This window comes from Prionailurus bengalensis, chromosome E4, assembly GCF_016509475.1.
Source record: "Prionailurus bengalensis isolate Pbe53 chromosome E4, Fcat_Pben_1.1_paternal_pri, whole genome shotgun sequence".
NCBI lineage: Eukaryota > Metazoa > Chordata > Mammalia > Carnivora > Felidae > Prionailurus > Prionailurus bengalensis.
The window spans coordinates 41,923,206-41,935,452 of NC_057360.1; the positions used below are offsets into that span (position 1 = coordinate 41,923,206).

Sequence of the window (12,247 nt, forward strand, 5' to 3'; positions counted from 1 at the left end):
CAGGCACCGTGCCAAATGCCAGAGATGCAATAAATAAAACAAAGTCCCTGCCCTGAAGGGGTTCAAAGGCTACTCGAGGAGACAGACATTTGAACAACTAATCCCAACAATCGAGGGCCGGTGCCATGGGAACGCAGAAGAGCAAACCCAGGTCCAGAAAGGGAAGTCTTCACAGAGGTGGTGACAAGGCATATTGTTTTAAAAAATAACTCTATTTCTTTATAAAAATGACACTTGCTTTATATAATAATGCAAGCGATAAAATCCCGAGAAGGAAGTAACAAAACCCCTCAAGGCCCACAACCCAGAAATAACCAGTATAAAACTCTTCAAATGGATTTTATTGGAATTTTCCGAGACAGAGAGGAGTCTGTCCGTCACAGTGGAGGAACCAGCGCAAAGGCCAAGGACGTGGACGTGACCAGAGCCAGGGCTGCGTGGAGTGCAGAGTGCCCACACAGGGGTGCCAGCTGAGGCTGAGCGCGGTGTGCTAAGCATCTAGAGCCACGTGGCGGGAGACTTCCCATAAATATGCATGGCACCCGGGGGGCTCAGTCAGCTGAGCACCTGACTCTTGGCTGCAGCTCAGGTCATGATCGCGTGGTTTCGTGGGTTTGAGCCCCACGTTGGGCTCTGTACCGGCAGCATGAAGCCTGCTTGGGATTCTCTCTCTCCGGTGCTCGCTGCTCCTCTCCCACACGTGCTGTCTCTCTCTCTCTCTCAAAATAAATAAATAAAATTTTAAAAATATTAAAAAAAAAAAAAGGAAAGTGACACACGGCAGGCAGGCAGGCTAAACATCAAGAGAGGGAGAGATAAAGACCAAAGGGGGCAGTCCACTGAAGTATAAAGAAACGAGTCGAATGCATAATGAGATAATCATACAATAGTGGCCCCCATTTAATGAGCTCCTACATATGCCAAGTCCTAAGCTAAGCATGTTTCGTGGTTAGCCCGATCCATTTTCACAACAGCATTACCTAAGTAGTATTACACTGTCAATTTACACCCAAGGAAACACCCAGAAAGAGTAGAGGACCTGCCCAAGATCACCCAAGTAGGTCATTTAGGATCTGAACTTGAACTGATACTCTTAACGCAATGCTTCTGTCTTGCCTGAGGACTCTGAAAGGTTTCGGGTATTAGCAAGATCCGCTGAGCTAGCACAGAGCCTCTCCCCATCAACGGGTTTTGCTCACTTGGATGCGTAAGTTCCGTCTGTTTAAAACCAATCTCAATACTTTGGAATCCTGTGTCACGTTCAACCCCGAACGACATCTTGGAAAGCCGTTAGAGGGAAACACCAGACCAATCAGATTTAAAACATATACCCTATTTCCCAGGAGCGAGTCGTTTCCTTCCATTATTGTGATGAATAATTTCACACACCTATGTTGTGTTCTCACTTGTTGGTTTGATTGGTTGTTGCACGACGGGGAGGGAGAGGAGAACAGGGCGACAGGGCGCAGCTGGGTCTGAAAACCTGGAGCTTGTCTGCAAAGCCTCCTTTCAGAAGGCTGTTTCCCTCAAGCTGGGGGGGGGGGGGGGGGGCGGGGAGGAGAGAGTCAGGAGACCCGGAGGGAAGATCAGTCTGACTCAAGCATTCTGGTTCTCGAACCAGCGGCCTCTGAACCACCTCTGCTTCCTACCCGGTAAGGCTGCGTGGAGGGAGGGCAGCGGGCACCTGGAAAGGCAGAGCTCTGGGGACGGCCGGCCAGGACCCCCCAGCGGCCCCCCTGCCCTGAGGGCCGTGCGAGAGCCTGGACGTGCAAAGCGGGGGAGAGCAGCCCCGGGAGGCCATGGGCCTCAGGGTCCACTGGGAAGAGGCAGAAGAGACATGGTGCTGAGGCACTGCCTGTATTCCGTGCTATCCCTCTGGCAGTCCATTGCCTTGTGGAAAGCCAAGTCAGAGGCCCTTCTTTCTTTGCTTTTTTTTTTTTTTTAACGTTAAATTATTTTTGAGAGAGAACGTGAGTGGGGAAGGGGGAGGGCAGAGAGAGAGGGAGACACAGAATCTGAAGCAGGCTCCGGGCTCTGAGCTGTCGGCACAGAGCCTGACGTGGGGCTCGAACTCACAGACTACTCCCGGAGCATGACCTGAGCTGAAGTCGCATGCTTAACAGACTGAGCCACCCAGGCGCCCCTCAGAAGCCCTTCTTCACATCCTCATAAGAGTCTTAGTGGCCCCTTCTTTTTTGGACTCTCCCGAGATGCAAAGAGAGTTTTAGGAGATGGAAAAAGGAAAGAGAAGAAGGGAGCTAGAAACACATATTGAACAGTTGTGTAAGTTTGGGACACTTTGGGTAGACACGGGGTATGGGGTCTCTGGCCTCTGAGATAGCCACACAACAAGCAGGACTGTGACAGATCTCCAGAAGAGTCCTGTGAGGGAGACAGCCAGCCGACAGGGGCCACAGAGGGCAGGGCTTCAGGAGGGAATGGCCTCCAGGGGCCCTGCTGACCCAGCATTGGCTTCATCCTTAGGGTAATACCCAGAGAGTCTCAGAACGTGAAACACAGACCAGCTTTGTCAAAATCACTCAGGGAAGCGTCTATGAAAATAGCCTGCCTCCCTGCCTCAGAACCCAAAGGAACAGTCATGAATCTCCCTCCACCTTGTCCCATCTTTAGCCACACTCCCCACAGACCACAGCGCACCCGGCCAACCCAGGGAACAGGGGGTGAAGACATGGTTTCTGCTATCTTATTGTAACTGAGCAGCGTTTCCTGTGCCCCAAGCTTCATTAGCACATTGGTGGTGTCATTTCCTGTGACGACTCTCTGTTTCCATTCTGGCAAAATGTTTGCTCTTTTCTGTCTGCTTTGAGGGTTGGGGGAGGATGGGCTTCTCACAGAGCCTCTCTCTCGGGCCTCTTGGCAGTTCCCCCCTCCTTGCCCCTCATACTTGCACCAGAAGGCAGAGAGCGTGGCGTCTCCCTGAGCCGCGTCGCTTGGGGGACACCATACCCGGCTGAGCTCTCGCCTCCGGCGCTGTAGCCACATCCAGGTAGAAGCGAACCTGTTGTTTTTGTATTTGGGGTCAACGCAGCCTGACAGTTGCAAGGTAGATGCAAGGTAGAAAGTTGGCGGGGGGGAAGCAAGTTCTAGAAAGATTGGAAAACATGGGGATGGGGAGGGTGTCCATCGTTCTTACCTACTTAAAAAAGTGGTCATGATGATATGGAAAACACAAGCCAATTTTGCCTTTTCTCCTGGGGGTCGACAACTTGGGAAGATCCAGGAGAAGTGGCAACATGCACTAGCTGATGAGAATTAAGAGAAGGCTTAGAAGGAGAAGCTGAAGCCAGAGAGGTTCCCATGACAATGGATATGATCACCCCAACCCTTTCAGAAATCAGAGGGGGGACCTCGGAGGCCAGGACTCTGCAGGAAACTGGTGGCAGCCTGGACAGGTGAGTGACTCCACCCTCCCCAGATTTAGACAGACATCCCTGGTGGACCCTGGTGGGGGGGGGGGGGTGGTGCTCTACCCCAGCAGTGCTCCTAGCCCTCACAGCCAGGCTCAGGTCCACTGAGACCACCAAACTCCAGGCTTAGAGAAGTTCTCTCAGGGCTGCTGGGAGGAAAGGAGTTGGTGTTGACGAGAAAAAAGGAGTCGCAGGGGGTAGCTGTGGTAACACAGGATTTCCCTAGAGCTCGCTGCCTGGCCTGGTTGGATTTCTGACCTCCCAGAGACCCGGTCCATCGCTGTCCCCAATCTTGCGTGTCTCAGGTCCCAACCACCAGTCCCCCCACCACAAAAAAAACACACAAAAAACTAGCCCCTCCCATAATGGAAACAAAAGGCCTACTTTTTTCAATGATGTGTTTTTAGGTCCTAAAAACTTTCCATGAATGGAAAATGCAACCATAGATGTGATAAAGCTATATCTTTAGCATATAAAATCTCACAGAACTAATCGTGGATATAAATTTTACTGCTAAAACTTTCAGTATCATACTAATGATAAAAAAAAAAAAACCATCAGCAGTTGAAGCTTTAGCAACACTGGTGGGTATAAATCTCAGTGCTGCGATAACAAATACATTTTTTTAATGTTTACTTTTATTTTTGAGAGCGAGAGAGAGAGACAGAGTGTGAATGGGGGAGGGGCAGAGAGAGACAGACAGACAGACAGCATCCGAAGCAGCCTCCAGGCTCCAAGCTGTGGGGCTCTAACTCACGAATCACGAGATCATGACCTGAGCTGAAGTCAGAGGCTTAACCAACTGAGCCGCCCAGGCGCCCCAAAAATGATAAATTTAAAATCGCTGTCGTTCAGGGAAATAAATGTTATTACCATGACAAACAAATATATGTCACCTGCAAGTGAATAGGAGCATTGATGGGGAATGAATTCATAAAGTTGTCAGAACTCGGAATCCCCCCAGAAATCATCACTTCTGTATTCCTTCGTGTTTATTAATTTACACACTCATTCAGCAAATATTCATCATGCCCTTAGTAAGTATCAGGCACTGTTCCAGGCACCAGATAAACAGGATAGACAAGTCCATGGCCTCCTGGAGCTTACAGTCGAGTGGAAAAGTCAGATCTTAACAGATAAACAAATCGATATATAATATAATGCCAGTCAGCCTTAAGCCTGAAAAGCGAGACCAGAGTTAAGGGGACCGAGAGTAATAGAGTGTGGACTGGGAGGGCCTGTCTGAACAGGTGACATTTCACAAGAGACCTGAGTGAAATGATGGACCGAGCTACGCAGACACCTGGGAGAGGGCCCTGTAGGTCGGAGGCAGGACTACGCTTTGCACGGACGAGGAAGAGCCTCGAATCCTAGCTGTCAAAGTCAGATGGAGAGTGGCAGGAAACGAGGTCAGAAGACAGACAGAGGCCAGCACATAAGGTGCCAGGACGTCTTCACTGGGTAGGGACTGTGGCTGTCTTCCCAAGTGTGAGGGGAAATTATGCAGGTCACAAGAATATGGGGGACGTGATCTGGTTTACTGTCAGGAGGACCACACTGGCTCGTGCGTGAAGATAATTATATGCCGGGGTCAAGAGGGAAAGCCAGGCGTCGCGTGCGGGAGGGTGCTGCAAACCTCCACATGGACCGAGCGTTGGCAGTGGAGGAGCAAGAGGCGACTGGGTTTGGGAAAGATGCCCAGGATGGAGCAGACGGAATCTGCTGCTTGACCGGAAGTGAGGTGTGAGCGAAAAGGAGCCCTCAAGAACGGCTCCAAGGTTTCCGACGGAGCCACTAGATGATGGGAGACACCACAGGAGAAGCAGGCTTATGAGAGAAGAACAGGCATTCTGTTTGAGGCCTATTTGGCTGGAGACGTCCACTGGGGAGCCTGGCGGAAACGTCCAGTGTAAATTGGGTGAACAAGCCTAGGTCTCGGGAGGACAAAACCCTTCCCTGGTAGCTGATCGGGTTTCTGATATTTGGAGGTAGCAGGTCCCCTGGCGATTCCCGCCGTAACCTCTGTTGGCTCTTGTTACAATGGCAGCAGCCCCAGTCCTGTCAGGGAATCGCCAGCAGCACAAACCGTCTCCTGCCTGTGCACCGGTTACACCCCGCGAAACAGCAAATGTTGCTTGGCGGCCAGCTCCACGCGTTGGTGCATGGGGGTGGCTCAAGTGCCTGCAGGCTGGACTCCGGCACAGAGAGCTCCCTCACTGTGCGTGGGGTAACCCCTCTTCCACACAAGACAGGAAGCCCAGGAGTAGGGGATAAGGGGAAGTAAGGGCAGAGGAGCATGATTTTGCAAACTTGGAGGATAATGTGGTGCGGTAGAAAGAGCACAATCGTTAGGTCCAAACAGACCTCAACTCGCCTTCTATCCCTGCCCCTTCCTACCCGTGGGATCTCTGATACATTACTCGCCTTTCTGAGTCTAGAATCCGGCATTCAGAAGGGACAGTTCCCTTCTCCTGCGTCCAGTGTCCCTCTGTCCATAGAGAAGACCCTCTCGTCAGCCAAACAGCCTACCCACCTCCGCTTTCCGGCACTCAGCTCCCATTCCAAGTCCTCGGGCTCCAATTCCTGTTGAAAGCACCTTCTCCAACCTCCTCAGCCTCCTACAGCTGGCCCTTGGTTTTCCTCACAGACATAAAGACCACAGCAGTGCCATCTTTTCTGGGTTCGCGGGCTTCCTCGCCATCCTCCTGACCACCATGATTTTCTACGGCCTGTGGAACTGGAATAAATTGAAGAAGCGTGAGTCCCTTGTTCGCCCAAAGTTGAGACCCACCCACCCCACCCCCCCCCAACCAGGGTCAATAATCTAGCCTGGCGTTTAAAGCCCAGTTTATTCTCCAGGCATAAACTATCACACTGGGGAATCCTCTGTTCTTCTCTGACACATTGGTCCGTGTCTCACTCGAGAGTCTACGCTGTGTCTCCATTTTGAAAGCCGTTGCCCTGGGACTTTTGTGTCCCAACCCTCGCCCCCGGCCCCCCGTTTCTTCCTCCTGCTTCTGTCTACCAAGTCTTCTAGCTCAAATGGAATTGGGCAACTGTGAAAATGTATATTTTATGACACATAGTGAGGGTGGAGAATATTTTCAGGGACCACCTCATCCCCAAAGGTCCCCACGTTCTGTGCCACTGGCCTCTGCCACGATCTCCATCTCTGTCATTGCCTTGCAGGACAAGTTCCTTACTTCCGAGTTACCGTCATGCCCTTACTGACTCTGTCTCGACCCAGACAAGGAGCCAAAAATATTTATGACTCCTTGCCCCAGAGGCAAGAAGACCTGGGTAGGTTTTTCTTTCTAATCCATGGACTGCAGACGTTACTGACCTTCTATGCCCAGAATGCACCTCTCACCACCCAGAGGCAGCTTTCTTTAAACTTTCAGACGTTGTGCCCTTCAGGGAGCATGGAAGAGGAGGGGATAGGAGGAAACACTGGGGGCCTAGAAAGCTCTAAAAAGGGAGTTAGGGGCTCTAAAAAGGTTGGGGGGTTTGTTTCACCTTGATGTGAGGTTAGCAAAGGACAGGTGAGTGTGTCTAGGGATGGGGAAGACAGACAGAGGAGAACATGGCCTCCGGCATTACAGGCAGGGAAGGTTCGCCCCAGGAGCCAACTTCCCAGCCTTCCCAGCCCCTGTGCTAGTTAGTGTCCTCCTGTCCTCTGCTAGAAGCTGAGGGCAGTTCCCGGGCTCAGAGCCCATCATGCCCGTAGCTCCGACCCTCTCACCACAGAACATCAGGCCCCAACTACCAGACGCCATACAAACCCACTTCACCCACGATGCAGGGACTGCTCAGGCTGGAGCACTCAGGGCACCGGCCAGCCATCCTCAGGGTTTGTCCTCTGTCCTTTCAGGGAGACGTCAGTCAAGGAGTAACCGTATTTTCAGTACCGAGAGCCTCCTCTCCAGACATTCTGAGAGCCCTCCTTCTGAGCATGTGGTAAGAGTCAAGGGAAAGGACAAGTCCCTTGGGAGAAGGGATGTGTCTCTGGCAGAAGAACTGGGGGAAAGGAGTTCAGGTCACAGAGCAAACCACATGTCCTTTGGCAGTCACCCTGTGACCCTATTAATACGTTGGGAAGACTAGCCTGGGGACCTCCCTACTGCCCAGGGAGAGAAATGAGGAAAGATAGGCACAAGTGTTTGTGATGTTAAGCAAGGCACCAGGGCACATATATTCAAGGACATCGTGTTAGAACTGAAATGGATTGTTTTCACCAAGACAGGTAACCCTTTATCCAAAGGAGTCCTGTCCCCTTCCAAGTGATCACCTCAGGAGGGCACACAAACATTCCAACAAGGTTGTCGGTGCTCAAAACACCCTAAAAACCCTGCCGTGGTAATAACTTCTGGGGCCTGTGCCAAACTATTTCAATTATCCTCCGGGGAAGGTATATTTGTAGGTCACTGAGCCCCATAGCTGGCGTCAAAAGTGTTTGATCAAACGTGGGATTTTTTTTTTTTAATTTTTCTTTTAATGTTTATTTATTTTTGAGAGAGAGAGACGGAGTGCACGTGGAGGAGGGGCAGAGAGAGAGGGAGACACAGAATCCGAAGCAGGCTCCAGGCTCCGCGCTGTCAGCACAGAGCCCCACGTGGGGCTCGAACTCACGGAGCGTGAGATCATGACCTGAGTTGAAGTTGAACGCTTAATGGACTGAGCCACCCAGGCGCCCCAAATGTGGGATCGTTTTTGAGGTGACCAGGGGAGTAGCATAACGAGTACTGATAAGTCCACATGTCCTGTGATCAGGCTCGGAAGGCAGCCCCCAGGGAGGACTCCCACAACACTGTGGCACCCGACACGGTAAAGGGAGGACTTTGAAACTCAGGGGGCTCATTTCCATAGATAAGTCTTTGTTTGCTTGTCAAAGAATCGGTTTGTGATCATCTCAAGTGAACACAGTCCCGCTGCTGCTGACCCCCTGCTCTCCAGCCTACCCAAAACCCAAAGATTTAGGGTTCGGATACCATGCGACCATCTTCCCGCCGTCCTCCCCTATACCCCATCCTTGGGCTCTGCTCCCACCTCTAAAGACTTCCTGGGGGAGCAAGCCTGCGTGGCCGATGAAGGGCAGGAAAGAAGATACTCCACTGCCAAAGTGAGTTCCAGCCCTTGGGGGTGGGGGCGAGGCGGGGTGGGGAATCCTGAGGGGATTTTGCATTCAGAGTGCCACAGCCAAGTAAGGCCACAACGCGTCTGGCTTGGGCTCTGTAGTGTGTGAAGAACATTTTGAACCAATTGCCAACAGGTAAAAATCTAAAAGGTTTCGCATTCAAGTCTGGAGGCTTTTCTTGAAAAGTCAGAAGCTCTGGAAACTTCAGACCGGCATCCCTAAATGGCCAGAATCATCTGAGCCTTTATGTCAGCCGCCCCTTTCATAATAGTGGCAAGCATTTGTTAGTGTTTTTGACGTGGCAGGAGCTATTCCAAACACTTGGCACATGGTCATACACTTACTCCTCACAAACACCTGTATTACGTAGGTATTATGATTATCCTCATTTCCCATGCTGGAAAGTAAGGCCACCGAGAGAGTAAGTAACTTGCCCAAACTCAGCACAGAGTAGCGAGGCTGGGATTTGCACCCTGGGTCCTGGGCTGAGTCGTTACTTTTAGTTACATTGTCTCTCACTGGGTTCTGAGGCAGCAGGCTGTGTCCAGTTTATCACACTCCCCCCCCCCCCCACACACACACACACTCCCCGGTGAACACTCATACTGTGGCCAAAAACTAGTAGCAATTTACACGTCTACACTGTTGCTAAACTTACACTTACACTGTGTTGTTACACGTACACGGTTGCTCTCCACTTCTCTCATACCTGCCTAGCATCTAAAGCCTTGCAGGCCGGGGGGCGCCTGCGTGGCTCAGTCGGTTGAGCGTCCGATTTCGGCACCGGTCACGATCTCTCGGTCTGTGAGTTCGAGCCCCGCGTCGGGCTCTGTGCTGACAGCTCGGACCCTGGAGCCTGCTTTGGATTCTGTGTGTATCTATCTCTCTCTGCCCCTCCCCTGCTCATGCTCTGTCTGTCTCTCTCTGTGTCAAGAATAAATGAACATTAAAAAAAAAAAAATTAAAGCCTTGCAGTCGATTTAGAGATTTAGAGATTTTTCCCCCAAGGGGAAGAAACAAGTAAAACAACTATCAGACAGTGGTACTGGCTGGGGAAGTAGAAAGGCTTTGCCCATATTTCCGCTTCCATATCCTATCACTACCCTTCTCTTCTTGTTCATAGCCCTCCCAAGCAGGCAATGTCCTCTGGGTGCACAGAGACCATTACCCTGCCAACGGCTATGCAGTGGGCATCTATGACAATGCCACAGGGCTCCAGATGCGTGGGGACCTCACTCCCTCAGCACACTATGTCAATGTCACAGCATCCAGAGACTGCCTGAGCATTTCTTCAGAGGATTCCCAAGATTACATCAATGTCCCCACGGCGGAACAGATTGCTGAGACTCTTCTGGCTTCTGCCAACGCCACCCCCACGAACAGTTTTGCCCCCCCAAATGCTCAGAAGCTGGAGCTTACTGAGGAAAGAGAGCAGGGCTGTGGGAATGCCAGTGACCACACCAGTTTTTGGTCTCCAAGGTCTGAGAGCGATGATCCGCTCAGCGATGAGGAAAGTTCTTCTGAGACCTCAAATGACTATGTCAACATGGCAGGGTTGAATCTTGAGGCCATCCACGGGAAGCAGCCCTGGATGGTTTCTCAGTGCTACAGAGATTATGAAAATGTCCCATCGTCACATGCCAGTGGAAACCAGCAGCAGGCGGAGGAAGAAGTGACATCCTCAAACACAGACCATGTCGAAGGCAGGACAGATGGGCCAGGGACCCACGTCCAATTTGTCATGCAGTCAGGGAGGTTCCTGGCTCTAGGGGATTATGTGCCCTATCCGCCATCTGCACAGAAGGAGACTAGTCAGATGAAACATGGAGAAGAGATGCCAAATGAGGCCTCTGATGACTACGAGAATGTGTTAGCTGCCAACTTCGGAGACGTGGACCCCGAAGGGCCAGACGCATAACTCCTTCCTGAAGAATTAGGCCCCAGGCACCCAGCTGGAGAGCTCTGGGGTGCCAGACCACAGCCACCACAGGGTCTAGTAAAGACCCTTGAACATCCTTGTATTTCAGTGGGTTCGCTCAGGTAGAGCCGAGATACACAGGAGTTAAGGACGTCACGAAAGCCAAGGTCTGGGAAAGCCAGAAAGGAATTCTTCTGAAGCAGGGTGCTGTTATCTCTCATACCAACCTAAGAATGTTTGCTGAAAGTGCCTTATTAGGATGGTTAGCAGATTAAAAATGCGATAGTACTTTAGTGCACAGTGGAAACGTGAAGTAGCCTAAAAGCGTTACCTTCACAAATACCAGCAGGTTGCAAAGCAAGAATGCAGATTCGTCTGTAATCCAGGCAGAGGCCAAAAAGAAGGGACAAGTCAGAGTTGGGGGCGGGGCAGCAGCTGCCACTTGAAAAAGAGTGTGGACAACCAAATGCTAGAGAAAGATGTGGAACACCGGGAATTGTCATTCATTGCAAAGTATAGTATCCACTTTGGAAAGCTATTGGATAGTTTCTTAAAAGCACGCGTGTATTATACAACCCAGCCATTCCACTACTAGGCGTTTACCCAAGAGAATTGAAAATTTGTGTTCATGCAAAAGCCCATACGTGACTATTTATAGCAGCTCTATTCATAATGCCAAAACTAGAAATAACTCAGATGCCCTTCAACAGGTAAATGGAAAAACAAACTGTGGTATATCCACACAACGAGGTTGTCTATACTCAACAGGAAAAAGGAATGAACTATTGGTTCATGTGACAACAAGGACAAATCGTAAGTGCGTTTGGCTAAGTGAAAGATGCTAGACCTAAAAATCTACGTATTGTATGATTCCATTTCTATGGCCTTCTGGAAAAGGCAAAACTATATGGATGGAAAACAGGTCAGTAGTTGTCAGGTTTGGGGAAAGGAGAGAAGCTTACTATAAAGGAATTTTTAGGGTAATGGGGCTATTCTGTATTGGTACTGTGGTGATGGATACGTGACTCTATAAATTTGTCAAAACAAAAAAACTCTACAGCCCAACGAGTGACTTTTATTGTATGTAATTTTTTTTTTAATTAACCATGCTGTCAGGGGAAGCCATGATGGAATGCAGATTAAGACAAATAAAACCTAACTGTCTTACGAACGTATGATATAGCCTCACTGAAGGTGGGGCCGAGGGGGAAGGAGCTGACTAATTAACTTTGGAAAATAACGTTTTCACTTGCAACTGTAAGATAAGGACACACACACACACACACACACACACCTGTACATAACACTGTACTCTAGTTGGTAAATTTGTATCTCAGAGGAGGACAGGTTAGCAATTCGGAAACTCTTTAAATGTATACTAAGCTTGAACAAATAAGTAAATATAGATAAGGAGAAGCAGATTTCTTACTATCAGAAAAAGAGGTGACAAGTACAATAAACCCTGTGGTGTTGGTGAACTAGAGTTGGAGGCATAGTTTGAATTCTTGTTTACTTTGATATAGGTATGAATAGATACAGAAATAAATATAGATATGTATAGAAATAGGCTAGTATACATATATTTCTCAGCTCTGTCCACTGGGACATCTAGAAGCAATGGCACCCTAGAAGCAATGGACACACTGAGCACTCAGGTCTTGGTTTCTAAATATCCTTCTCAATAAAAGGAAACAGAACTCCTTGGAAAAATGGCTAGTTCTAGAGCTGGGGCTGGGAAAACACATGGGGAGCTTGACCTTCTTGTAG

At 49.9% G+C, this 12,247-nt stretch overlaps 1 protein-coding gene across 3 annotated transcripts; it reads left to right on the plus strand.

Moving 5' to 3' along the window:
- Positions 1-1,599: 1,599 nt before the first annotated feature.
- LAX1 (lymphocyte transmembrane adaptor 1) lies at positions 1,600-11,647 on the plus strand. 3 transcript variants are annotated; one of them, XM_043567863.1, is made up of 6 exons: positions 1,600-1,652; positions 3,236-3,413; positions 6,076-6,185; positions 6,618-6,728; positions 7,300-7,385; positions 9,686-11,647. In XM_043567863.1, exons 2-6 carry the CDS (start codon positions 3,319-3,321, stop codon positions 10,478-10,480), a joined length of 1,197 nt encoding a protein of 398 aa, XP_043423798.1. In that variant the 5' UTR covers positions 1,600-1,652; positions 3,236-3,318; the 3' UTR covers positions 10,481-11,647. The 3 variants fall into 3 exon arrangements, with proteins under 3 accessions (XP_043423798.1, XP_043423797.1, XP_043423799.1); XM_043567862.1 differs by lacking the exon at positions 1,600-1,652 and adding an exon at positions 2,057-3,007; XM_043567864.1 differs by lacking the exon at positions 1,600-1,652 and having other exon boundaries at positions 2,057-3,413; positions 5,867-6,185.
- The last annotated feature ends 600 nt before the right edge of the window (positions 11,648-12,247 follow it).